The sequence below is a fragment of the Pelophylax lessonae genome (assembly GCF_965119305.1).
Source record: "Pelophylax lessonae genome assembly, chromosome: 1".
NCBI classification, from domain to species: Eukaryota; Metazoa; Chordata; class Amphibia; order Anura; family Ranidae; genus Pelophylax; species Pelophylax lessonae.
In genome coordinates, this window is record NC_138768.1 from 629507000 (window position 1) to 629534773 (window position 27774).

The window sequence follows — 27774 nt, forward strand, 5'->3', positions numbered from 1 at the left end:
GTTGGCACTTTTGTTCAGGGAGTGCGGCATCTGGTTCCTCCTAGGAGGGATCCTCTGCCCCCTTGGGACTTGAATCTCGTTCTATCTGTGTTACAACGTGCTCCTTTTGAACAGATCAGGGAGATCTCGGTGCGATTGCATTCTTTGGATGTTGTTCGGGCGATAAGGGTTTACCTTAAATCGACTGAGTCTTTTCGAAAGACGGACTCCTTGTTCTTCCAGAGGGTCCTCGGAAGGGCATGGCGGCGTCGGCCTCTACCATCGCCAAATGGATCAGTCAGACCATTGAACAGGCCTATGCTTTGCAGGGGAAGGTTCCCCCTGTGCCTGTGAAGGCGCATTCTACTGGATCTCTGAGTACGTCTTGGGCCTGTCGTCATGGGGCTTCTGTAGCCCAGGTGTGTAAGGCGGCGACTTGGTCGACCGTGCACACTTTCACAAAATTATACAAAGTAGATGTTCAGGCATCGGCGGATGCTTCCTTTGGTGCGGCGGTTCCCTAGGGTCCCTTGTGGGGACCACTGGCTGTTGGGATAAGTTTTTTATCCCCTGGTTATTTGTCTGTTCCTGGGTTGTTGCTCCTGTTGAGCACCTGTTTTTTCCTGTTGCCCAGCTGGGTTCCTTCCTTTGGTAAGGTTCCTTTCTTTGATGCGGAGACTGCGTTGCCTTTTGGCGCGGATGCGTTTCCCACCCCTCATGTTTACACTGCTTTGGGACGTCCCCATATGTGACGAATATGAAGAGGCGGCGACTGTCGGAGGACGTAAGAGAAAACTGAATTTTTCTAAAATCTTACCTGTAAAATTCCTTTCTCTGAGTCCTCCGACAGTCGCCGCCCCCGCCCCTCTTTTGGGGTTTGGTTGTATACTCTACTGCTATTCCACTAAAACTGAGATATGGTTGCAGGAAGTAGGAGGGAATTGACTGAGGGGACCACCCCTTGAGGGTGGGATATGTTAAAAGCTTTAATGTTAACATATTCTGTTGCCTAGCTACTCCTTCGGAGCAAAGTCTAATACCCCATATGTGACGAATATGAAGAGGCGGCGACTGTCGGAGGACTCAGAGAAAGGAATTTTACAGGTAAGATTTTACAAAAATTCCGTTTTTTCTGCCACAAAACTACAATCAAAAACGCAAACCAGGTTTTTTTTTTTTCCTGCCTCTAAACACTGAGCTTAAAATATGCCTCTAATCACTTTACTTTAACGGACAATTGCACGGTCGTGCGATGCTGTACCCAAATTAAATTTATGTCCTCCACAAATAGAGCTTTCTTTTAGTGGTACAGTAAACCCCCCTCCATTGTGGGGGTTACGTTCCGGACCCAGCCGCGAAAAGTGAAATTCCGCGAAATAGAAAAACCCTATTATAATGCATTGTAGGCATGTTTTTTTTACTGTCACTGTACATGTAAAAGCATTTTAAGGTCTTTAAACACACTTTTAAAACAATAGAAACTAATTTAAACACATAAAAGATACTAAGAGACATAGCAAGAGCTATGGAAAACACAAAAATATTTAATTTTTAATGATTTATATAGTAAAATAACATTACAAAAAAAAACGCGAATTACCGGGACCGCAAAAACTGAACCGCGATGGAGCGGGGGATTACTGTATTTGATCACCTAATTTTTTATATGAAATTCCCCCCAGAAAAAATTAAAAAATCAAAATTTTTTAACATTTTAGGCCAATTTGTTTTCTGCTACATATGTTTGGTAAAAAAAATTGCAATAAGCGTATTTTGATTGGTTTGCGCAAAAGTTATCGCAGCTACCAACTACGGGAAATGTATGTTATTTTTATTGTTGTTTTTTTTTTTAACTAGTAATGGCGGTAGTCTGCGATTTTTTTTTTGCGGGACTGCGACATTGCGGCGGACAGATCGGACCTTTGACTGACATTTTTGACACTTTTGGGGGTACCAGTGACATTACTACAGTTAATCAGTGCTATAAATGTGCACTGTTACTGTACAAATGACACTGGCAGGGAAGGGGTTAACTTTTATTGGTGATCAAGGGGTTAATGTATGCCTGGTGCTTACTAACGTGTGTGGGGGGAGGGGACTAAGTGACACAGGCACAGATCGCATGTTCAGCTATGCTGAATCCTGCAATCTGACCCTGCCTGTCACTTAGGAGATCCGCCCGCTTTGTTTACACAAGCGGGCAGATCTCCACACTCGATCCCCGACGTACGGGGAAGAGCGGCTGTGATCACCGCCTCTCCTCCCCTGGCCCGACTCCCGCTGTGACTAAAAACAGCAGGAGCGAGCCTCTGGTAGCGCGCGATCGCCGCCCACAAGGGGAGGAGTCCAGTGACGTAGGTCTACGACGCTGGACGATATCAAGCCACTTTTCCGCAGTACGGTCAACGTGACCGGTCGGCAAGTGGTTAAACCTCAGAAATGAAATCTAAACAAAGCATATCCCTCTATAATGTGTATGTTTCAGTCCACTAAGTGTTACACTAAGTGTAATTTCTGTCTGCTGCTTTGTTCCTCTGCTATTAGCATAATTCACTACGGACAAGTTTTCCTGACACCAGGAAAAAATGGTGACAGGGGAGGGACCTTTAGCTGAATGACAGCCTCAGCACTGTTCCTGTGTGCTGTGTGGAGGGGGTGTGTCTCTTCCCTCCAATCAGCTTTCAGAGATCTAATCATTGAGCTCTGCAGAGTGTCATTTTAACTCTCTTCCCCCTTTTTTCTGAACTCTCAGACAAGCTTTATAAATTCAGTACTTTGAACGGATGTAGAGAAGAGAAGACCACAGATAAAGAGGTACAATTTACGCAGGAGGATTTGTTTAATCTCTGTGTATCACCTGGGGCCAGTCACTTCTCTGGGCATATGTAAGGGTTTTTCTACCACTTTAAGCCAGTGTGCATGGACCCTAGATAACGTGAGTAATTTTAGGAACTGAAAATCACGTTCAAAAAACTGTATCTGAACTGTCATCATGACTTTTATCAGTAGTCTGCAGCTATAATCTTTGTAGGGTCAAGCAAGGAGCAAGTACAAGTAAAGCGATGCAAAGGTTGTACATGTTTTATACAGTAGTGGAATTCTTGCCGTTTGCCTAGTAAATATTGTTACCGGCTTGCCTCCTTCCTCTTCTCTTACCTGGATGTACTGTTAGCAGCTGTTGTCTTGAGTGACTTTCTGAACTATAGTAATGACGTTTTTAGACTTGCAAGCTGCTTGGCTTGGTTCAACCATATATAAAGAGAATCATAACAGTAAAGTATGACAACTAAAGGGCACTTTTTTCTTTAGGAAGACACAAAATAAACAACCGCATATGCTTCTAAGCAGCAAAATACAAAAACCAATTTCAGCTGTAATTGATTAGAGACAGTATTATGAATTAAAAGTAAAATATATATATATATATTGTATAATACTGAACAAATCAATGGTGCCACACATGATCATTTTTGGTTTGACATTTATTTTCTATTGTGTGAATTTTTAGTGCTGGATGCAGCTCACCACCGTCACTGGCCTGGAGTTCTGAAGGTGATCTCTGGCTGCCACATATCCTTGTTTCAGATTCCCTTGCCAGAAGACACTGTTCAGTTAGGGGGCTCAATGAGCCTACACGGCAACCACATGACCTTAGCGTGTTTTCATGGACCCAATTTCCGTTCTAAATCTTGGGCATTGTTTCACCTGGAGGAGCCAAATATTGCATTTTGGACTGAAGCACAAAAAATTTGGGAAGATGGTAAATATTCTCTAACTTTATTAAATAAAAACCATAGTGTAAAGCATCATATTGGGAATCCAAGTGAAGTTATAAGCAGTTGGACACTTCCACGTGGTCTGATTTCCTTTCCAGATTTATTTGTTTTTAATTAAACAGGAAAATGGACATTCATAAATCTTCCTTGTTCAATGTTCACATAAATTGCTACAAAATATGAACAAGCCAGGAAAGAAAACTTTTTCTTGAGTTCTGTCCTAAGAAAGCCAGTTATTCCCCCAGTACGTGCTACCATTTTCACTAAAGAAGGTGGTGTCAAACACCTCTGCCCTTCATGTTTTTGTCTTGTGTCAGTGCTTTTTGCATGTTGGTAGCAGGAGTGGTTAGTGATGTAGTGAGATCAGAGTTTTGTTGCCAACTTTTGACTAAAACTCTTTTCTCTAGCGCTCATTGACAGACGTAGTCCTCGGTGATACACCACCTTCGGGTTATGTTGCCTCCACAGGAGCAGGACTAGACAGGAAATTAAAAGCTCTGGCCACACCCTAGGGGCAGTCCCAGAGGGTATATCCTCTCTCTCTCTGCCTCAGCAAATCAGTTATTTTCTGTCTAGTTAGGAGTAAGGACCTAGATACCTTGCTGGGATCTTAGGTCCTGGCAAGAATTTTTTTCTTAAAGGATTTTTTAGACAGCTTTTTTTCTCCAGTGTTCCTGTGAGATCTTCAAGCAAGAAAGCTGAACTGGGCGACGGGCTGGATGTTGAGATCCGGTGGTCACCCCAGTTCAGCCTACGAGCGCGTGCAGGCCATAGCTCCGCGCTGGGTCGGCCGCGACAAAGTCCCATTAAAGGACTGAACCCGCGAGTTAAACGTCTCGCTGAAACGCCAAAGACCATGAGTCACGGCGTCTGTATCGGTCGACAGCCCTCCCGCCCCGGTGGAGAGGGGTACTGTCAGGAGTTGGTGCCCGCCTGGTTCCGGTATGGTGAGTAGCATGTTCCCCCTTTTTCCCTGACGGGTTTTGTGGTGAACGCGGGCCCCTCTCTGTATGGTAAGAAAGAGTCCCTTTCTATCCTATAACATGACACAGATCCTCCTACTTTGAGTGTGATTTTATGTGTGCAAAAAGCCAGGAGGCTTGGTTTGGCAGCTAACAATCGAATTGTATACATGTTTAAAAGATGTAATCTGTGGCATTCTGGGAATCTTATGGGTTAAGTATAAGCTACCTACCAGTCAGAAGCCACGGACATGTAGACTGCCTTCCAAATCAGATCTCCAGCTATTAGCAGGCCTCCCGAACGGCCATGCGGTCCGCCAGGGCCGGTACCGCCAACCACGCCATATCCCCATGCAGAGAGAGTGTTGTGTGCCCTGCAGCACACCGCTATTCAGTACAGGCCGCCACCATTTTTTTTGCTGGATCGCATGAGCCGCCATTTTGGCATAGCCTCGTGTCTCCAGCATGGGGGCGGCCATGTTTGAGGTGATCCAAACACCTCGTGGAGCTTGGGGGAGGCGCCGGAAGGCGTGCAGAGGGGCGGAGCCGCCTCCTTTCTTCCTGGGCAGCCAGCCAAAAGACTTCCTGTTTGTCAAGACAGCGCTGTAACCTGTTGCAGTTAAACTCTGAGCATCAAGTGGTGAGCCTGGGGGTCTATCTCTCTCTCTCTCGATCGATAGGGATCCCTAGCAGGTAACACTAAGGGGCTTTTTGTGGCGCTGGGGGTCAGAAAAAAAAAAAAAAAAGTTTTTTTTTTTACTTTTGAATTATATTATCCAGGAAGTGACTGGAATTATCATGGACCCTGCCACACATATTCCCCCACCTGTTTCCCTCGAGGGGGCCACGGGACCCGCCGGTGCACAGAGTATAGAGTCATTTACAGCAATTTTGGAGTCTATGGTGGCTCGGGTGGAGGCGGCCTGTCAGGGACGGGGGTCAAGGAAGCGACCCCCGCCTACCCCTATACCATCTGACACCTCTGACTCAGATTCAGAGATGGTCACGGCAGTTGCAGGTTCCTCTGCAAGGGCTGTTATCCCAGGTAAAGCCCCCTCAGACAGTGAGGAGGACGCTTCTTCTCCTGCTATAATTCAGGAAGAAGCATTGGTGGACGCACTAGTTGTGGCAGTGCAGGAAACCTTAAAACTTGAGGCTTTACCGGCAGAGGCAACTGAAACAGAGATGCCTTTTGGTACTAATAAGCCCATCAAGACGGCGAAGGCTTTTCCTGTACCTAAATGTTTTGGTAATCAGATTAAAGGAGAATGGGAGCATTCTAAACGTACCTTTACTATTTCCAAGCGTATTGCTAGACGCTATCCGTTTGAGGAATCCATCATTAAGAAATGGACGGTACCACCAGTCGTGGATCCGCCTATTTCCAGGCTGAATAAAGCCACGGTTATTCCAGTGGAGGACACTTCGTCCTTTAAGGATCCGGTGGATCGAAAGATAGAAGCAGAGTCCCGCACCATCTTCTCTCTGATAGGGTCAGCATTTAGACCAGTAATTGTTATTGGTCTAGTTTCCCAGACACTTACGGAATGGGCGAAAATGGTACGCCAAGATCTTAGGGGAAAAGATATTCCCCAGGAGACATCTGATTTGATGGAACAGATTATACAAGGGCTACAGTTTATCTGTGACGCAGCCTTGGACACTACTCCCTTATTAGGGCATGCATCTAAGTTAGCGGTGATCCTCAGACGTGTGCTGTGGTTAAAATGCTGGTCAGCTGACCTAGGTTCCAAAAAGACCTTGACCAATCTCCCTTTTCAGGGGAATCGTCTATTTGGGGCCAACCTAGATGAAATCATTAAGGATGCCACTGGGGGCAAGAGCACTTTTTTGCCACAGGCTGCTAAAGCTAAGGGACCTCGCAACAAGCGAGGACCTTTCTTTACCGCCCATAAAGGGCGCCCGGCTGGTACTAGCGGGAAAGGCAAGACTCCTCCAGGAGGGTTCAAGAAGGGCTGGTCGGACAAGCAAAGGACCAACCCAGCCAAACCCGAAGCAAAGGAGTACACAGCCTGAAGGTGCGCCCCCACCCGGTTTCAGGGTGGGGGGACGTTTTCACCGGTATTCAGGACATTAGATCGAGCATCAACCACTACTACCGGTGCGATTCTTCCCTTCCAACATTTAAGTACTACAGGAAGCGGTAGTTACCGTTCCCTGAATAGATCTTTTCCTTTACCCTTTCCTAAGATTAGTCCCGATACCTCACAGGAATCGGATCTGGTTGACCAGATAGGCCAAGTAGCTTCTAGTCGGGTGACTTCGGTCCCTGAGGTTCAACCAGAAAAGATCACCTTTCCTGATAACTATCAGGTATCTGATAAATGTGTGGGAACAGAAAACGACCAGACTTTCTCGGATGGTCGGGGCCAGATAGCTCTAGGGACGCCTGGTTCAGATCCAATCAGCGCCAGTGGTCCTAGAAATTCTAGGCTGGCCTCCTCAAGCCGGCCTGGCCGACTTGGACATGTTAGTCGCAGACGTTCCGTGGGAACTTCGTCTCAGGGAGTGTCTGTGGTCTCAAGGACCAATTTACCATCGTGCTTTACAGTCGCTGGGTTTAATGGCCTGGCCATTGAGACCCAAGTACTGAAGGACAGAGGTTTGTCTACTTCAGTCATTCCTACCCTTATTAAAGCAAGGAAAGCGACTTCCAGCAAAGTCTATTATCACACATGGAAGACTTATATTGCGTGGTGCGAATCTTTAGGATTTCCTCCACGTACCTATTCGGTGTCTCGAATATTGGCCTTTTTGCAACAAGGGGTTGAGCAGAAGCTAGCCTTGAGCACCATCAAGGGTCAAGTTTCAGCATTAGCAATCTTCTTTCAGAAGCCTTTAGCTACCAAATCCTTGGTGCGGAATTTCATCCAGGGGGTGCGGCACCTGGCTCCTCCAGTCCGCGCGCCCTTACCGCCCTGGGATCTTAATTTGGTTTTGTCGGTTCTACAGAAACCTCCCTTTGAAAACATCAGGGAGATTCCCTTGCTTACTTTATCCCAGAAGGTGGCCTTCTTGGTGGCTATTACTTCTGCTCGCAGGGTGTCAGAACTGGCTGCATTATCATGCCAGTCCCCATACCTAGTGATTCATAGGGATAAGGTAGTACTTCATCCTAAGCCATCCTTTCTTCCTAAGGTGGTTTCAGATTTTCATCTGAATGAAGATATTGTACTACCTTCCTTGTGTCCTCAGCCCAAGCATCATCGGGAACATGCGTTGCATTCCTTAGATGTGGTTCGGGCAATCAGGGTATACCTGAAAGCTACGGAATCTTTCCGTAAGACGGATTCACTTTTTGTGATCACGGATGGCCCCAGAAAGGGTTTGCCTGCATCTACCGCGACCATTGCCAAATGGATTAGACAAACGGTGGTACAGGCTTATTCTATTAAGGGTCAGAGTCCTCCGTTCCCTGTTAGGGCGCACTCCACTCGAGCGCTCAGTACTTCCTGGGCCTTTCGCCATCAGGCGTCAGTGGTCCAGGTATGTAAGGCGGCCACTTGGTCGTCGGTACATACCTTTACAAAATTCTATAAAATTGATGTGACGGCATCGGCGGATGCCTCATTTGGCCGCAAGGTTTTGCAGGCCGCAATTTGAGGAGACCGGTGGTCTACCTCGAGGGTTTTTTTCTGTTTGAAAAAAAAAAAAAAAATTTTTTCTCTTTTTTGTTGAGTCTCATCATTAAGGATGAGCATTGTAAACTTCTAGTTGGCACCGGTTGGGCCTTCTAGATTGGGATTTGATTTCATTTTCCCACCCCTCAGTTGTGATACTGCTCTGGGACGTCCCGAAGGTGGTGTATCACCGAGGACTACGTCTGTCAATGAGCGCTAGAGAAAAATGGATTTTTGTAAAATCTTACCGTAAAATCCTTTTCTCTTAGCTCATTGACAGACGTAGTCCCCGCCCCTCTGTTTTTTGAGTTGGGTTAAAATCTCTAAAGACTGCTTTTTCACATAACTGATTTGCTGAGGCAGAGAGAGAGAGGATATACCCTCTGGGACTGCCCCTAGGGTGTGGCCAGAGCTTTTAATTTCCTGTCTAGTCCTTCTCCTGTGGAGGCAACATAACCCGAAGGTGGTGTATCACCGAGGACTACGTCTGTCAATGAGCTAAGAGAAAAGGATTTTACGGTAAGATTTTACAAAAATCCATTTTTGTCAAGTTTGCATTTTGGGAGTATGTTTGAAGAAGCTGATGGAGTGAATCGTATAGAGACCTCTATGTTTACATTCTTGGTGGTGCTTTAATATCAGTATTAGCTAATGTGGATGCAGGACATATTTGTTTTTTAACAAAATGTTTATATTTAATTAGGTTCGATTGAACACTCTACCTATATTGTGCAAACTCTGGATTTTCACCTTGGTCATAACACTATGGTTACCAAACCTTGTGGAGCACTGGAGAGTCCTATGGCAACAATCACTAAAATAACACGGAGAAGGCATGAAAATCCACCACATGGAGTTGCCAGTGTAAAAGAATGGTTTAATTATGTCACTGCTATGAGAAATGAAGGTCAGTCTTGTACAGCTATCTACAGTTTGCCAGAAGTACAATGTGATTGCAGTTTTAGTGACCAGTAAAAAGAGTATCTCCCTATAACAATAAACACATGCACATTAATGCAGTGCAGCAGATGGGAATTCAATTCTGAAAAAAAGATTGTCAATACAATCAGCAAAATATTGGTGCTTTGTTAGTGAGGGCTGCATGTAGGACAACTAAGAGACAAGCATATAATATTTCACAAAAGTGAGTACACCCCTCACATTTTTGTAAATATTTTATTATAGCTTTTTATGTGACAACACTGAAGAAATTACACTTTGCTACAATGTAAAGTAGTGAGTGTACAGCTTGTTTAACAGTGTAAATTTGCTGTCTTTCAAAATAACTCAGCACACAGCCATTAATGTCTAAGGCTCCATTCACATATAGGCATTTCGGATTTCGACTGGCCAAGCATTTCTCCAGACCTAAACCCTGTTGAGCATCTGTGGGACATCTTTAAGAGGAAGGTGGAGGAGCACAAACTTTCTAACATCCACCAGCTCCGTCCTGTCATCATGGAGGAGTGGAAGAGGACTCCAGTGGCAACCTGTGAGGCTCTGGTGAACTCCATGCCCAAGAGGGTTAAGGCAGTGCTGGAAAATAATAGTAGCCACACAAAATAATGACACTTTGGGCCCAATTTGGACATTTTGACTTAGCCATGTGCTCACTTTTGTTGCCAGCGGTTTAGACATTAATGGCTGTGTTGAGTTATTTTGAGGGGACAGTAAATTTACACTGTTATACAAGCTGTACACTCACTACTTTACATTGTAGCAAAGTGTCATTTCTTCAGTGTTGTCACACAAAAAGATATAATAAAATATTTACAAAAATGTAAAGGGTGTACTCACTTTTGTGAGATACTGTATATATAAACATTCCATTTCACGCTTTCTATGCAATTGCCAAGCATTCACGTTGATTTGGATGACTTTAAGGCCAGTTTAAAACTTGGCCTGTTCTGCAGGAACCAGCCGAGATTCAAACCGTGTGGGCTGGTTGAATGTCGATCAATCAACTTGGGTACAACCAGCCTGCTGGATTCAGGTATGATTATCTCTAGCGACTGATATAGCCGCTAGCAATAAAGCCCGCCTGGAGTAGACAACTTGTCCGCAGGAGGGATTTTCCTGTCAGCACTGTCTGTGTTGATGGGGGAACCGTGCAAACCCGGTTGCAGGAAAGAATATTGCACCGTCCTTGGCCGGCCAACAAAAGTCAAAATATGTTTGCTAATTATCAACTCCTGTTAGTTGCAAGGACTTAAGATGTGGAAAAAGACTTTCAGACTGTCCTAGATTTTTGGGCTTACTCCAGTTTTCAGGCATCAAAGCTGAATTACTAACCAAGTTTATAATATTCACACAAAAAGAGTGAAGGTTTACTACAATTATCCAATCACATGCAGATTAAATAAATCACCATTGTTTGGATAATTTAAGTGAATTTTTCATTCTTTTTAGGTGAACATTCTCAGTTAATTTAGTAAATCAGACTCCTTGCTCCAAAATGTTAAGAGTTCCTTACCTAATCTTGCGGCAGGATTCCAACACGTCCCCAGTCAGACCATGAGCTTGGCAATCAGCAGTGAGCCTTAGCTTTACCCTGATTCAGCGGGGGGTGTGCTGAACTGCTGCAGTGAGATTAGGACTGGAACGCTTTTACAGTAAGATTATTTTTTACAGCCTAGTGGTGGGGCATCGGCTATATCCTGAGGTATTCACACTGTCAGTCAGTCACATGGTCAATCACACTGAATATGATGGGTACAACATTGAAAAACAAATGCCCAAAAAGTTTGTTACAAAACTTCATTTGAGCTTTAAAAAGCAAAACTGTAAGTGAATTGTAAAAGAGAAGTGATTGCAAACTAATGTTTTTTTTTTGTTTTGTGATAAAGAAGCAATTGCAAACTAAAGTAAGTTTTATTTCCCTGTAGAACTGAACTTGCTTCGAAATGTTGATGCAAATAATGCAGAGAGCAGCACAGCAGTAAAAAATGCCAGTGTGTTGAGTGGATTTCGGGGAGCATCTAGTTATAACCATGAAACAGAAACAATCTTTGCTTTGCCCAGAATGCAATTGGATTTTAAATCTATACATGTGCAAGAGCCACAAGAACCAACACTGCAAGGTATTTGTTAAGCAGAGGTCATAGGGGCTAATGCTTGTATTCACGCTAAAAGAAAAGTAAGCCATAGAAAACAGTAAAATAATCTTTGTTTCGTTTTCAAACTTGGAATGTAGAGATTACAGTCGGAAACTCATTGTGTGGGCAAGAAGATATGTTTATTGTAGCACACATGTCATTGTGTACATTAGTCCCAATGTTTTTTTAAAGGTTATCTCTTTTTTTTTTTTTTTTTTAATTTTACATTTTTATTGAAATTGTGCGCATACAAATAGTATAATCAACATATGAAACGGTACAACATCTGGAAATGCTAGTTCAGTCACTTTTCATTAATATTATTTCAAATATATCAAAGTCAATGCCAATTCCATACGTAAAAGTATAGCATAGGTAATAAACATTGAAGGACTAACCATCCTTCCTACATCTACATATAACCAGACCTAACATTATAATCCATCCTCATAAGATCAGTGGTAGCACAATCCACTAACTTAAGATAAATTGGGCAATTTGAATTTTGCAATCCACTCTTCCCATTGCTGTAGGAACCACATTCTCTTGTCATGTATGGAGGCATATGAGTGTTTAAACGAGCATTGTATCTGGACTCTAGATATAACCTCTGATACTGAAGGAACAACCAATGATTTCTAATTGTTCAATATTGCTAGATGTGCTGCAAATAAAATATGAAGTATTAATATCCTAAATTGTTTGGGGACCTCTGAGATCGTAAGACCTAAAAGTGCCAGGGCTGCAGATGGTTGTATAATGCAACCAGTGACTGAGGCTATCAATTTGAAAATTTCTTTCCAAAAGCTAGTGAGCAATTTATACTTCCATAGTATATGCAGCAGGTAGAGAGAGCAGTTTTGGTAAGTGAATATTAAACCATAGAGGCATATGGGAGTGAAATCTAGGCGCACTAAGTTTGCTCACAGTCAGTTCTCAGGTACGTTGATGGTGAGAAATTGTACGGTCATGACATGCAGCTGAGCCTTAAAATGATCTTCAAAGGCGTGAAAGGAGGGTGGGCAGTCAGCTTGTAGACTAGGGTTTGGTATCGTACCATATTCTATTTAAGTGGTAAAATTTGGAGAGCTAAGCTGCTAGGTAGTAACTATTGAAGTCCGGCAAGGCTGCTTCCCCCAGGGTCACTAGGCTATTTAAGGTCTGCCAGGGTAGTTTGCATCTGCTGCTGCCCCACACAAAGGTGTTTTAATATAGAATCAATGTTTTTGAAATTGTTCAATGCATCAGAGAATGCCAAAGGATGTATAGGATTTTTGGCAGCAGTACAATTTTAGTTAGGTTTATTCTACCCATGGCCCCCAGAAAGAGCTTGGCCCATGTCTGAATTTTAGCTTTAATTAGGGTTAATAGGGGTTTTACATTAACAAACACATAATTGATGGAAGAGTAGAAAACACATACCTCCAAATACTGTATCAAAGCTACCCTAGTGAGAGGAAGGGTGGCCAGTGCAGGAGAGGAAGGAAAGTGAGCTAGGGGAAGAATCTGAGACTTGTCCCAATTCATCCTCAGGCCGGAATTCTCCCCAAACCACTCAGTGGTGTGTAAAGCAGCTGATATTATGGGCTGTAGTCCTCCAATTACAGAAGCATATCATCGGCATATCAGCGAAGTAAAAAATTAAGCTTCTGGATTCATAATTCACTACAGAGGTTACCTAACAGAGGTTCACTGCACTGCTCTCCCACTGTTTTCAACCCTAATGATATTTGTGGCTGCCCAAAACTCTCAGGAGAAAAGAGAAAACCTGGGACATATGATTAAGCAGTGTGCCTACCCACAAGCAGGAAAAGTGTCTGCATTGTAATAGGGTTCAGCTTCATAAATTAAATCGTTATATTTTAGTTTAGCAGGAGCATGACTATGTTGATCATAGGAAATTTCATTTTTACCTATGTACACCTGTTATTTTGTTCTTTACAGATGTTGACAGCAAGCCAAAGGTGGAGTGCAGCGTTGTTACAGAGTTTACAGATCATATATGTGTCACAATGGATGCTGAATTGATTATATTTTTGCATGATTTGGTGTCTGCCTATTTGAAAGAGAAAGAAAAAGGTATGGATTATTTTGTGTAATGTCAATAAGCCACTAATAATTGTTATTTTAATCATTGTAAGAAAAATTATAAACTTGCACATACTGTATACATCGATCAGCCTTAACCACTTGCCGACTGCCTAACGCCGATCTACGTCGGCAGTCAGCCCCTCACAGGTAAAGTGAGGTAGGGCTACGTCACTAGCTTGTGAGGGTCTAGGGAGCGAGCGCGCGCTGCCGGAGGCGCGCTCCCGCGTGGTCACGGACCCCCCCGCGCGTGTGACCAGCGGACCCGATGTCCGCCGGTCACTCGGCGATCGGCGGGGGAGAGGGAGAATGTCAGGCAGCTTGTGTAAACAAGCCACCTGTCATTCTCCTCACTGTAAAGACACTGATCACACGGATCTAGTATGTAGATCCGTTGATCAGTGTCCTTACAGCTCAAGCCACAGCCAATCACAGTAGAAATCACGCCCCTAGGGATACACACAGCCCCTCCCTCCCAAATAAAGTTAACCCCTTCACTACCAGTGTATTTTTACAGTAACAGTGCATATATATATAGCACTGATTACTGTAGAAATGTCACTGGTAACCCCAAAAGTGTCACAAATGTCAGTCAAGGGTCCGATCTGTCCGCCCCAATGTCGCAGTACCGCAAAAAAAATCGCAGATCGCCGCCATTACGCGTTAAAAAAAAAAACAACAAAAATTACAAAAATCTTTCCCTTTGTTAGTAAACGCGATAACTTTTGCGCAAACCAATCAAAATACGCTTTTTGCGATTTTTTTTACCAAACATATGTAGCATAAAACAAATTGGCCGAAAATGTTAAAAAATTTTGATTTTTACATTTTTTGGGGGGGAAATTTCATATAAAAAAATGTGAAAAATATTGCTATTTTTGCAAAATTGACGCTCTTTTTTTGTTTATAGCGCGTGATCAAAAAATTGCACAGGTGATCAAATACCACCAAAAGAAAGCTCTGTTTGTGGGAAAAAAAGGACGCCAAATTTGTTTAGGTACAGCGTCGCACGACCGCGCAATTGTCCGTTAAAGTCACGCAGTGCCGAATCGCAAAATACCCCCTGGTCGGAATGGGGGTAAAATCTTCCGGGGCTTAAGTGGTTAAAGTGATTGTGAAGTCTAGTGGTTTTTTTTTTGGTTTTTTTTTTTGGTTTTTTTTTAAAAACAATCGTCATACTTACCTCCTTTGTGTAGTGGTTTTGGACAGGACAGCCCATATCCTCCTCTTCTCGGGTCCCGCTTTGCTGCTCCTGGCTCTTCCCTCCTGTCGAGTGCCACCACAGCAAGCATCTTGTCCATTCAGACACGGAGCTGCCGTTCAGCCCCACCCCCTCTTTCTCCTAATTGGTTAACTGACTTTGATTGACCAAAGCGGAAGTGTCTCAGCCAATCAGGAAGGAGAGTCCTAGACAGCCGAGGGACTCATGGACATCTCTGGATGGAGATGGGACTCAGGTGAGTATTAGGGGATGCTGGGCGGCTGCTACACACAGAAGGCTTTTTATCTTAATGAATTAAGATAAAAAAAAAAAAACCTTCTGCCTTTAGAACTCCTTTAACCACTTTACCCCCCGCTCACTGTGCCTCTACTGCGGCACAGTGGCTCGTTATCGTCCAGCGACGTAGACCTACATCGCTGGACTCCTCCCCCTGTAGGCGGCGCTCCCGCTGTTTTCATTCACAGCGGGAGTCGGACCAGGGGAGGAGCGGCGGCGATCGCCGCTGCTCTTCCCCGATCGTCGGGGGAATCTAGTTTGGAGATCCCGCCCGCCTGTGTAAACAGAGCGGATCTCCTAAGTGACAGGGAGTGACAGATCGGAGTGTTCAGCATAGCTGTACATCCGATCTGTCCCTGACTCACTCAGTCACCTCCCCCCACACACGTTAGTAAGCACCAGGCATACGTTAACCCCTCCCTCTCCAATAAAATTAACCCCTTCCCTGCCAGTGTCATTTGTACAGTAACAGTGCATATATATAGCACTGATTACTGCAGTAATGTCACTGGTACCCCCAAAAGTGTCAAAAATGTCAGTCAAGGGTCCGATCTGTCCGCCGCAATGTCGCAGTCCCGCAAAAAAAATTGCAGATCGCCATCATTACTCGTTAAAAAAAAAAAAAAACACCAAAAATGACAGAAATCTTTCCCTTAGTTAGTAAACGCAATAACTTTTGCGCAAACCAATCAAAATACGCTTATTGTGATTTTTTTTTTTACCAAACCTAGGTAGCAGAAAACAAATTGGCCAAAAATTTAAAAAAAATTTGCTTTTTACATATTTTTTGGGAGGAATTTCATATAAAAAATGTTAAAAATATTATTTCTCTAGCGCTCATTGACAGACGTAGTCCTCGGTGATACACCACCTTCGGGTTATGTTGCCTCCACAGGAGCAGGACTAGACAGGAAATTAAAAAGCTCTGGCCACACCCTAGGGGCAGTCCCAGAGGGTATATCCTCTCTCTCTCTGCCTCAGCAAATCAGTTATTTTCTGTCTAGTTAGGAGTAAGGACCTAGATACCTTGCTGGGATCTTAGGTCCTGGCAAGATTTTTTTCTTAAAGGATTTTTTAGACAGCTTTTTTTCTCCAGTGTTCCTGTGAGATCTTCAAGCAAGAAAGCTGAACTGGGCGACGGGCTGGATGTTGAGATCCGGTGGTCACCCCAGTTCAGCCTACGAGCGCGTGCAGGCCATAGCTCCGCGCTGGGTCGGCCGCGACAAAGTCCCATTAAAGGACTGACCCCGCGAGTTAAACGTCTCGCTGAAACGCCAAAGACCATGAGTCACGGCGTCCATATCGGTCGACAGCCCTCCCGCCCCGGTGGAGAGGGGTACTGTCAGGAGTTGGTGCCCGCCTGGTTCCGGTATGGTGAGTAGTATGTTCCCCCTTTTCCCCTGACGGGTCTTGTGGTGAACGCGGGCCCCTCTCTGTATGGTAAGATAGAGTCCCTCTCTATCCTATAAATGACACAGATCCTCCTACTTTGAGTGTGATTTTATGTGCAAAAAGCCAGGAGGCTTGGTTTGGGAGCTAACAATCTAATTGTATACATGTTAAAAAGATTATAATCTGTGGCATTCTGGGAATCTTACGGTGATAAGAATAAGCTACCTACCAGTCAGAAGCCACGGACATGTAGACTGCCTTCCTAATCAGATCTCCAGCTATTAGCAGGCCTCCCGAATGGCCATGCGGTCCGCCAGGGCCGGTACCGCCAACCACGCCAAATCCCCATGCAGAGAGAGTGTTGTGTGCCCTGCAGCACACCGCTATTCAGTACAGGCCGCCGCCATTTTTTTTTTGCTGGATCGCACGAGCCGCCATTTTGGCGTAGCCTCGTGTCTCCAGCATGGGGGCGGCCATGTTTGAGGTGATCCAAACACCTCGTGGAGCTAGGGGAGGCGCCGGAAGGCGTGCAGAGGGGCGGAGCCGCCTCCTTTCTTCCTGGGCAGCCAGCCAAAAGACTTCCTGTTTGTCAAGACAGCGCTGTAACCTGTTGCAGTTAAACTCTGAGCATCAAGGGGTGAGCCTGGGGGTCTATCTCTCTCTCTCGATCGATAGGGATCCCTAGCAGGTAACACTAAGGGGCTTTTTGTGGCGCTGGGGGTCTGAAAAAAAAAAAAAAAGAAAAAAAAAAAAAAAGTTTTTTATTTTTGAAATATATTATCCAGGAAGTGACTGGAATTATCATGGACCCTGCCACACATATTCCCCCACCTGTTTCCCTCAAGGGGGCCACGGGACCCGCCGGTGCACAGAGTGTAGAGTCATTTACAGCAATTTTGGAGTCTATGGTGGATCGGGTGGAGGCGGCCTGTCAGGGACGGGGGTCAAGGAAGCGACCCCCGCCTACCCCTATACTATCTGACACCTCTGACTCTGATTCAGAGATGGTCACTGCAGTTGCAGGTTCCTCTGCAAAGGCTGTTATCCCAGGTAAAGCCCCCTCAGACAGTGAGGAGGACGCTTCTTCTCCTGCTATAATTCAGGAAGAAGCATTGGTGGACGCACTAGTTGTGGCAGTGCAGGAAACCTTAAAACTTGAGGCTTTACCGGCAGAGGCAACTGAAACAGAGATTCCTTTTGGTACTAATAAGCCCATCAAAACGGTGAAGGTTTTTCCTGTACCCAAATGTTTCGGTAATCAGATTAAAGGAGAATGGGAGCATTCTAAACGTACCTTTACTATTTCCAAGCGTATTGCTAGACGCTATCCGTTTGAGGAATCCATCATTAAGAAATGGACGGTACCACCAGTGGAGGATCCACCTATTTCCAGGCTGAATAAAGCCACGGTTATCCCAGTGGAGGACACTTCGTCCTTTAAGGATCCGGTGGATCGAAAGATGGAAGCAGAGTCCCGCACCATCTTCTCTCTGATAGGGTCAGCATTTAGACCAGTAATTGTTATTGGTCTAGTTTCCCAGACACTTACGGAATGGGCGAAAATGGTACGCCAAGACCTTAGGGGAAAAGATATTCCCCAGGAGACATCTGATTTGATGGAACAGATTATACAAGGGCTACAGTTTATCTGTGACGCAGCCTTGGACACTACTCCCTTATTAGGGCATGCATCTATGTCAGCGGTGATCCTCAGACGTGTGCTGTGGTTAAAATGCTGGTCAGCTGACCTAGGTTCCAAAAAGACCTTGACAAATCTCCCTTTTCAGGGGAATCGTCTATTTGGGGCCAACCTAGATGAAATCATCAAGGATGCCACTGGGGGCAAGAGCACTTTTTTGCCACAGGCTGCTAAAGCTAAGGGACCTCGCAACAAGCGAGGACCTTTCTTTACCGCCCATAAAGGGCGCCCGGCTGGTACTAGCGGGAAAGGCAAGACTCCTCCAGGAGGGTTCAAGAAGGGCTGGTCGGACAAGCAGAGGACCAACCCAGCCAAACCCGAAGCAAAGGAGTACACAGCCTGAAGGTGCGCCCCCACCCGGTTTCAGGGTGGGGGGACGTTTTCACCGGTATTCAGGACATTAGATCGAGCTTCAACCACTACTACCGGTGCGATTCTTCCCTTCCAACATTTAAGTACTACAGGAAGCGGTAGTTACCGTTCCCTGAATAGATCTTTTCCTTTACCTTTTCCTAAGATTAGTCCCTATACCTCACAGGAATCGGATCTGGTTGACCAGATAGGCCAAGTAGCCTCTAGTCGGGTGACTTCGGTCCCTGAGGTTCAACCAGAAAAGATCACCCTTCCTGATAACAATCAGGTATCTGATAAATGTGTGGGAACAGAAAACGACCAGACTTTCTCGGATGGTCGGGGCCAGATACCTCTAGGGACGCCTGGTTCAGATTCTATCAGCGCCAGTGGTCCTAGAAATTCTAGGCTGGCCTCCTCAAGCCAGCCTGGCCGACTTGGACATGCTAGTCGCAGACGTTCCGTGGGAACTTCGTCTCAGGGAGTGTCTGTGGTCTCAAGGACCAATTTACCATCATGCTTTACAGTCGCTGGGTTTAATGGCCTGGCCATTGAGACCCAAGTACTGAAGGACAGAGGTTTGTCTACTTCAGTCATTCCTACCCTTATTAAAGCAAGGAAAGCGACTTCCAGCAAGGTCTATTATCACACATGGAAGACTTATATTGCGTGGTGCGAATCTTTAGGATTTCCTCCACGTACCTATTCGGTGACTCGAATATTGGCCTTTTTGCAACAAGGGGTTGAGCAGAAGCTAGCCTTGAGCACCATCAAGGGTCAAGTTTCAGCATTAGCAATCTTCTTTCAGAAACCTTTAGCTACCAAGTCCTTGGTGCGGAATTTCATCCAGGGGGTGCGGCACCTGGCTCCTCCAGTCCGCGCGCCCTTACCGCCCTGGGATCTTAATTTGGTTTTGTCGGTTCTACAGAAACCTCCCTTTGAAAACATCAGGGAGATTCCCTTGCTTACTTTATCCCAGAAGGTGGCCTTCTTGGTGGCTATTACTTCTGCTCGCAGGGTGTCAGAACTGGCTGCATTATCATGCCAGTCCCCATACCTAGTGATTCATAGGGATAAGGTAGTACTTCATCCTAAGCCATCTTTTCTTCCTAAGGTGGTTTCAGATTTTCATCTGAATGAAGATATTGTACTACCTTCCTTGTGTCCTCAGCCCAAGCATCATCGGGAACATGCGTTGCATTCCTTAGATGTGGTTCGGGCAATCAGGGTATACCTGAAAGCTACGGAATCATTCCGTAAGACGGATTCACTTTTTGTGATCACGGATGGCCCCAGAAAGGGTTTGCCTGCATCTGCCGCGACCATTGCCAAATGGATTAGACAAACGGTGGTACAGGCTTATTCTATTAAGGGTCAGAGTCCTCCGTTCCCTGTTAGGGCGCACTCCACTCGAGCGCTCAGTACTTCCTGGGCCTTTCGCCATCAGGCGTCAGTGGTCCAGGTATGTAAGGCGGCCACCTGGTCGTCGGTACATACCTTTACAAAATTCTATAAAATTGATGTGACGGCATCGGCGGATGCCTCATTTGGCCGCAAGGTTTTGCAGGCCGCAATTTGAGGAGACCGGTGGTCTACCTCGAGGGTTTTTTTCTGTTTGAAAAAAAAAAAAAAAAAATTTTTCTCTTTTTTGTTGAGTCTCATCATTAAGGATGAGCATTGTAAACTTCTAGTTGGCACCGGTTGGGCCTTCTAGATTGGGATTTGATTTCCATTTTTCCCACCCCTCATTTGTGATACTGCTCTGGGACGTCCAGAAGGTGGTGTATCACCGAGGACTACGTCTGTCAATGAGCGCTAGAGAAAAATGGATTTTTGTAAAATCTTACCGTAAAATCCTTTTCTCTTAGCTCATTGACAGACGTAGTCCCCGCCCCTCTGTTTTTGAGTTGGGTTGGGTTAAAATCTCTAAAGACTGCTTTTTCACATAACTGATTTGCTGAGGCAGAGAGAGAGAGGATATACCCTCTGGGACTGCCCCTAGGGTGTGGCCAGAGCTTTTTAATTTCCTGTCTAGTCCTGCTCCTGTGGAGGCAACATAACCCGAAGGTGGTGTATCACCGAGGACTACGTCTGTCAATGAGCTAAGAGAAAAGGATTTTACGGTAAGATTTTACAAAAATCCATTTTTTTTCAAAATAAATGCTCTTTTTTTGTTTATAGCGCAAAAATTAAAAATCGCACAGGTGATCAAATACCACCAAAAGAAAGCTCTGTTTGCAGGAAAAAAAGGACGTAAATTTCGTTTGGGTACGGCGTCGCACGACCGCGCAATTGTCAGTTAAATTCGCACAGCGCCGAATCGCAAAAAGTGGCCTGGACGTAAGACAGCAAAATCCTCCGGTGGTAAAGTGGTTAACTTAATGGCCACTCACTTAATATTGAGAAGATTCTCCTTTTGCTGCTAAAACAACCTTTCTCTGTAGTGGCATGGATGCCACTAGGGCTCTGAAGGCTGGCACCAAGCCCGTCAGTAGCAGTTCCTTTAAGTCTTCAAAGTTGTGAGATGGGGTCTCCATGGATCAGACTTGTTTTTCCAGCACATCCCATATATGAAGGGAGACATGAGGCACTAACACCTAATATACAATATATCTAAAACACACCTCAGTTGATAAATGTGAAAATAAAATGGGGAGAAATATCACCAATGAAAGTGCTTAGTGACTGTGCACAAATTGATTACCTATAAAAATAGGTGATGGTGCAAATATAAGCAAAATTTAAACATATAATAAATAAAGTGCTGGTGCTCAATCCTACATGGTTCACGTGTTGTGAATATGTGTGCTACAATGAATAAATAAATATTATGCTTCATGCAATATATAAATAAAACACCAAACAATCACACACCATATGATGATTACACAGTAATGCAATTGGCAAAAAAGTCCACAAAAAATATAATTTCCAAAAATGCGTGGTGCTTTGTTTTTCCTTAACATCCTTCTTTCTATTAGTGGGGTGACAAAGTGACGCAATGGGTGTCTGATCCTTCACCCAGTGAGCCGGGGTCACTTACCAGATGCACCCAGGCCTCAAAGGACCTATGGTGCAGGTAGAACTTTTTAAGAGATCTTTCAGCCACACCCTCCTCCTAGGTGGGGATTCAGGGGTAATTGTTCTTCAGAATGGATTGCTCAAAACTCTTGTTTAAGGCTCGGTTCACACTGATGCGATGCGGGAAGGCTGCGAATTCGCATCCTGTTCCCGCATCGCACACGCACCCCCGGCAGTTCACACTGCCATATGCGATCCGCTGGGGGTGTCAATGTAATCTTAACGACACCCCCAGTTTGATCGCATATCGCAGTGCGATCGTGCAGTTCGCACAGGATCGGATCGCACAAGTGTGAACCGCTGTGCGATCCGATCCTGATGCGGCAGCAAAAATGCCTCCTGTGCGTCTTTGCTGCGGGTGCGATGCGAATTTAGCCATACAAACTGTATGGCTAAACTCGCACCGCACAGCTGATCGCATGTCATGTCGGAGCAGTGCGCTCCGACATGACATGCGAACCCCGCACACGCAGTAGTGTGAACCGGGGCTTAGTGGCTCAAATTCCAAGTGTCTCAGGAAAATAACAGGGAGAAGACCTCATGGTGCAATATGTATTTATTAAATAAAAGTAAGCAGAAGAAAACAACTCATGTTTTCTGGTGCCACATAGGCAGTATAAAAATGACAGGGAAGCCGCTAGGCTGATCGCTAGGAAGCCACTCCTTTCTTCCGCGTTCCACACTGTAATTACCGCAAACCGGATGTGACTTCGGGCGTGCTGGACCTCAATGCATTTCGCTACACAAGCGTCATCAGGAAGTGTTTCTATTACAAGGGAGGCGCCCATTACTCTTTACACTATTTTAACATCCCATATATGCTCGATTGGATTGAGATCTGGAGAATTTAGAGGCCAAGACAAAACCTCAAACTCGTTGTGTTCCTCAAACCAATCTTAAACCAATTTTGTAATGTGATATTGGGCGCAATATCCTGCTGAGAGAGGCCACTGCTTCAGGGAATGCCGTTTCCATGAAGGGGTGTACTTGGTCAGCAGCAAAATTTAGGTGGGGGGAAGGTAGTACACATCAAATTGTCAATAGTATTGTAAAAAAAAAAACTGTGTTTATGGTAATGGATAAAGTGTTTAAAATATACGTGCAAACTAATTTAAGAAGCTGCTGCTATAATAAAACATATGAAATACAATTTAAGCACTGCTTCAAAATGACAATGCAATATGCAATATAATCAATAGTATATAAAAGTGCAGGTACGAAAATAGAGTAAACAATATTACATAAAAGTGCTAGTGCAAAAGTAAATAAAGTCCATTAGTGCAATATAATGCAGCACAATATAAAGTGTCTGTGCTTGTTTTCTTCTGGTGCTGCCACAGTGCTTCTTCGTGCTCCCCTCCTGTAATCCCCACTCACCAGAAATAGGAATCAAGTAGGCATATAGTCCTTCCAGGCACAAGATGTATGCAGCTATGGTTCCTCTCCTTCTTCTCCAAACACAAAGGGTTAGAATAGTGGTACTTCCTGGATCATGGGTATTCCTATTTAATTCCTCCAATCACAAGGCACTCATCAGGTTATTGTAAAATGAGAGAAAGGTACCCATAGTATAAAACCATTTTGGATTTATTCAAAATTAAAACCAAATGCACTTACAATTCATGCATAAATACAAGCATACAGTGGGGATCGAAAGTTTGGGCACCCCAGGTAAAAATGTGTATTATTGTGCATAACGCCAAGGAAAGATGGAAAAATCTCCAAAAGGCATCAAATTGCAGATTAGACATTCTTATAATATGTCAACAAAAGTTAGATTTTAATTCCATCGTTGACACTTTCAAAATTACAGAAAACAAAAAAAATGGCGTCTGCAAAAGTTTGGGCACTCTGCAGAATTTATAGCATGCACTGCCCCCTTTGCAAGGCTGAGACCTGCCAGTGTCATTGATTGTTCTCAATCATCGTCTGGGAAGACCAGGTGATGTCAATCTCAAAGCTTTTAAATGCCCAGACTCATCTGACCTTGCCCCAACTGTCGGCACCATGGGATCTTCTAAGCAGTTGTTTAGAAAACTGAAACTGAAAATAGTTGACACTCACAAAGCTGGAGAAGGCTATAAGAAGATAGCAAAGCGTTTTCAGATGTCAATATCCTCTGTTCGAAATGTAATTAAGAAATGGCAGTCATCAGAAACAGTGGAAGTTAAAGCAAGATCTGAAAGACCAATAAAAATATCAGACAGAACAGCTCGCAGGATTGTGAGAAAAACAATTCAAAACCCATGTTTGACTGCACGATCCCTCCAGAAAGATCTGGCAGACACTGGAGTTGTGGTACACTATTCCACTATAAAGAGATACTTGTACAAATATGGTCTTCATGGAAGAGTCATCAGAAGAAAACCTCTTCTACGTCCTCACCACAAAAATCAGCGTTTGAACTTTGCAAATTAACATATAGACAAGCCTGATGCATTTTGAAAACAAGTTCTGTGGACCAATGAGGTTAAAATTTAACTTTTTGGCCGGAATGAGCAAAGGTACGTTTGGAGAAGAAGGGACACAGAATTTAATGAAAAGAACCTCTGTAGTAGAAGGAAAAATGAATTCAATAAAATTTTAGCAAATTTTGGATGGTAACTTGATGCCATCTGTGAAAAAGCTGAAGTTAAAGAGAGGATGGCTTCTACAAATGGATAATGATCCTAAACACACCTCGAAATCCACGGGGGATTACATCAAGAGGTGTAAACTGAAGGTTTTGCCATGGCCTTCACAATCTCCTGACCTCAACATAATTGAAAATCTATGGATAGACCTTAAAAGAGCAGTGCGTGACAGACAGCCCAGAAATCTCAAAGAACTGGAAGACTTTTGTAAGGAAGAATGGGCAAAGATACCTCAATTGAAAAGACTCTTGGCTGGCTACAAAAAGCGTTTACAAGCTGTGATACTTGCCAAAGGGGGCAGTACAAGATATTAACTCTGCAGGGTGCCCAAACTTTTGCAGACGCCATTTTTTTGTTTTCTGTTATTTTGAAAGTGTAAATGGATGGAAATAAAATCTAACTTTTGTTGACATATTATAAGAATGTCTAATCTGTAATTTGATGCCTTTTGTGGATTTTTCCATCTTTCCTTGGCTTCTTTATGCACATTAATACAAATTTTTACCTGGGGTGCCCAAACTTTTGATCCCCACTGTAAGAGCTGGTGAGGTTCGCCGCTCAGCATGCATTCCAAACACTGGAAATACGTCACAGTGCTGTCCCTGCTTGACGCATTTTGCCCCTCCTATCAGGCGCTTCAGAAGCTGGGGACTCTCATGATCATTGCCCTGTTATGTACTTAAGCCCTCCTAACTACACCCCTGGAACTCCTACTCCTCCAAACTAGATGTTTACCACGTGTGTACTGACGTCACCGCCTGCGTGTGTCAACTACTTATCCTATTTTAAAGATGGTAGATATCCTATTAATCTTTTTAGAAATATTCACATTAAAGAAAATTCTATATTTGCAAGTATAGATGTTAATTCAATGTACACTAAGATTAAACAAAAAGATGCACTTAAAGCCATAGAATGGGCTTTAATACAAGAAACTAATCTGAAAAATACACAAATTTAATTCATGTTAGATATTTTGAAATTAGCTATGGGAGGGAATTATTTTTGGCATGAAAAAACCTTTTACAAAACAATTAAGGGAGTGGCCATGGGAGCAAAGTATGCCCACACGGTGGCCAACATTTTTAATGTAAATTGGAATCGGAGGACATATTTGCAAAATCCATTCCTGAATTAAGGTTATATAGGAGATATATTGATGACATATCCTTGATATGGGAGGGATCTGAACTAACTTTACAAACGTTTCTACAACAAATCAATATTAACAAGCACCACATTTCCTTCACAGCCCCAATTACAGTGCTTTCCTAAGCCTTCCATCATCAGGTGTCAGTGAGACAGGATTGCAAGGCAGCCACCTGGTCCTCGGTGCACACCTTAACAAAATTTTATATGGTGGATGTGTTGGCATCTGCAGATGCTTCATTTGGCCGCAAGGATTTGCAGGCTGCTGTTTAGAGGACCTGTTCCCTCTTTGGGGGGTGTAATGTTTTTAGGTGGGCTCCAGTTGTTTTTTTTTTTTTTTTTTTTTTTGGTTGAGCTCCTGTTACCTGGTTGGCTACGGTTTAGTCTTGGGTATTTTTTCTTGCTATTCCCACCCCTCATGTTTGACACTGCTTTGGGACATCCCAGTGGTCAAGAAGATCAGGAGCTGTGTCCATCAATGAACAAAAGAGAAAAATTGTATTTTTGACTTAACGTAAAATCCATTTCTCTGATGTTCATTGATGGACACAGCACCCAGCCCTCTATGGAGTTGTAATACTGCTTATGAAAAATTTGAGTTCCTATACCAGAGAGGGGGAGTATACCTCCTAGGACTGCCCATAGGTGTAGTCAAGTTCTTTTTCTGCCCACTGTGCGACTCCTGTAGGGGGCAGTATAACCCAGTAGTCAAGACGATCAGGAGCTGTATCTGTCAATGAACATAAGAGAAATGGATTTTACGGTAAGTCAAAAATCCAATTTTTTCTGCTTTCAACAAATCAACTTCAGGAACAACTTGTGTGTGTGTATATACATACAGGTGCATCTAAAACAAATTAGAATATCATCAAAAAGGTCATTTATTTCAGTAATTCAATTCAAAAAGTGAAACTCATATATTTTATATAGATGTGTTACACATAGAGTGATATTTTAAGCACTTTTTTTTTTTTTTGATGATTATGGCTTACATCTAGTAAAAACCCAAAATCCAGTATGTCCGAAAATTAGAATACAACATAAGGCCAAATAAAAAAGGGAAAAAATACAGGAATGTTGGCATGCTAAAAAGTTTGTCCATGCACAGTATAGTATGCACAATACTTGGTCAGAGCTCTTTTTGCCTGAATTACTGCATCAATGCAGCGTGGCATGGAGGCGATCAGTCTGGGGCACTGCTGAGGTGTTAGGGAAGCCCAGGTTGCTTTGATAGCAGCCTTTAGCTCCTCTGTTGGGTCTGGTGTCTCTCATCTTCCTCTTGACAAAAGCCCACAGATTCTCTATGGGGTTTAGGTCAGATGAGTTCGCTGGCCAATGAAGCACAGTGATACCATGATCATGTGACCAGATATTGGTACTTTTGGCAGTGTGGGCAGGTGCCAAGTCCTGCTGAAAAATGAAGAAAACATCTCCATAAAGCTGGTAAGCAGAGGGAAGCATGAAGTGCTCTAGATTTTCCTGGTGGTCCAGTGTGAAGTTCCCACTGTCTGTAATGATTTGGAGAGCCATGTCATCTGCTGGTGTTGGTCCACTGTGTTTTAACAAGCCCAAAGTCAGAATAGCCCTCTACTAGGAAATTCTAAAGCACTTCATGCTTCCCTCTGCTGACCAGCTTTATAGGGAGGCTGATTTTGTTTTCCAGCAGTACTTTGCACCTGCCCACACTGCCAAAAGTACCAATACCTAATTTTTAGGGCTTCTTATTCGGGAACTCTATCTGAAATGACAGCCTTGATCTTTGCATGGATCATCGCTTGTGTGACCTTGTTTTTGACCGCAAGGACACAGAGACTAGGAGTCTTCCATGATTTAGTGATGATTTGTTTGGCCACCGCTGTGACCTGCAGGAGAAGTTTGAACTGACGCTTGGATAAGTTTGGTGGCTTGAGATTTAAAAGTGCTATTAATGGGTCGGGTGATAGAGCTGTATCGAAGAGGTAGGAGAGCATGTTGAACAGTTTGGACCAAAAGGTTTTCACAATTGGGCATGACCACCAGATGTGGTGAAAATTCCCTTGTGCAGGGCAGCCTCTAAAGCAAGTGGAGGGGTATTGAAGAACATATCTGGCGATCCTGGCAGGAACCAAGTACCAATGAGTTAGGACTTGGTAATTAGTTTCATGTGCCACAATGTTTTGGGAAGAGGATTTTGTGTCCATCCAAATGTGATTCCAATCTGCACCTTCTAATGTGATTTCTAGGTCTCTTTCCCATCTGGATGTGTAGGAGGGGATGGCAGAGGATGCCATGTTAAGTAGATGAGTGTAGAGAGTTGAGATTAGGACTCTCCTATGCGGGTCGTTTTTACAGGCTTGTTCAAAGAAGGACAGGAGAGGGAGTAGGTGAGTCTTTAGGGATTAGGGGTGTAAAGAAGTGTTTGCTCTGATGGTATCAGAAGATTTCAGAAGT

The 27774-nt window shown here is 44.0% G+C and overlaps 1 protein-coding gene across 11 annotated transcripts in view; it reads left to right on the top strand.

The window, feature by feature from the left end:
• The window catches only part of BLTP1 (bridge-like lipid transfer protein family member 1), a 754177-nt gene that overhangs the window by 707047 nt on the left and 19356 nt on the right, over positions 1–27774 (top strand). For all 11 annotated transcript variants that reach the window (XM_082243836.1, XM_082243839.1, XM_082243842.1 and 8 more), the window contains 4 exons: positions 3488–3739; positions 9062–9265; positions 11244–11438; positions 13398–13532. In XM_082243836.1, coding sequence (XP_082099962.1) covers positions 3488–3739; positions 9062–9265; positions 11244–11438; positions 13398–13532 — 786 coding nt within the window. The remainder of the gene's footprint in view (positions 1–3487; positions 3740–9061; positions 9266–11243; positions 11439–13397; positions 13533–27774) is intronic.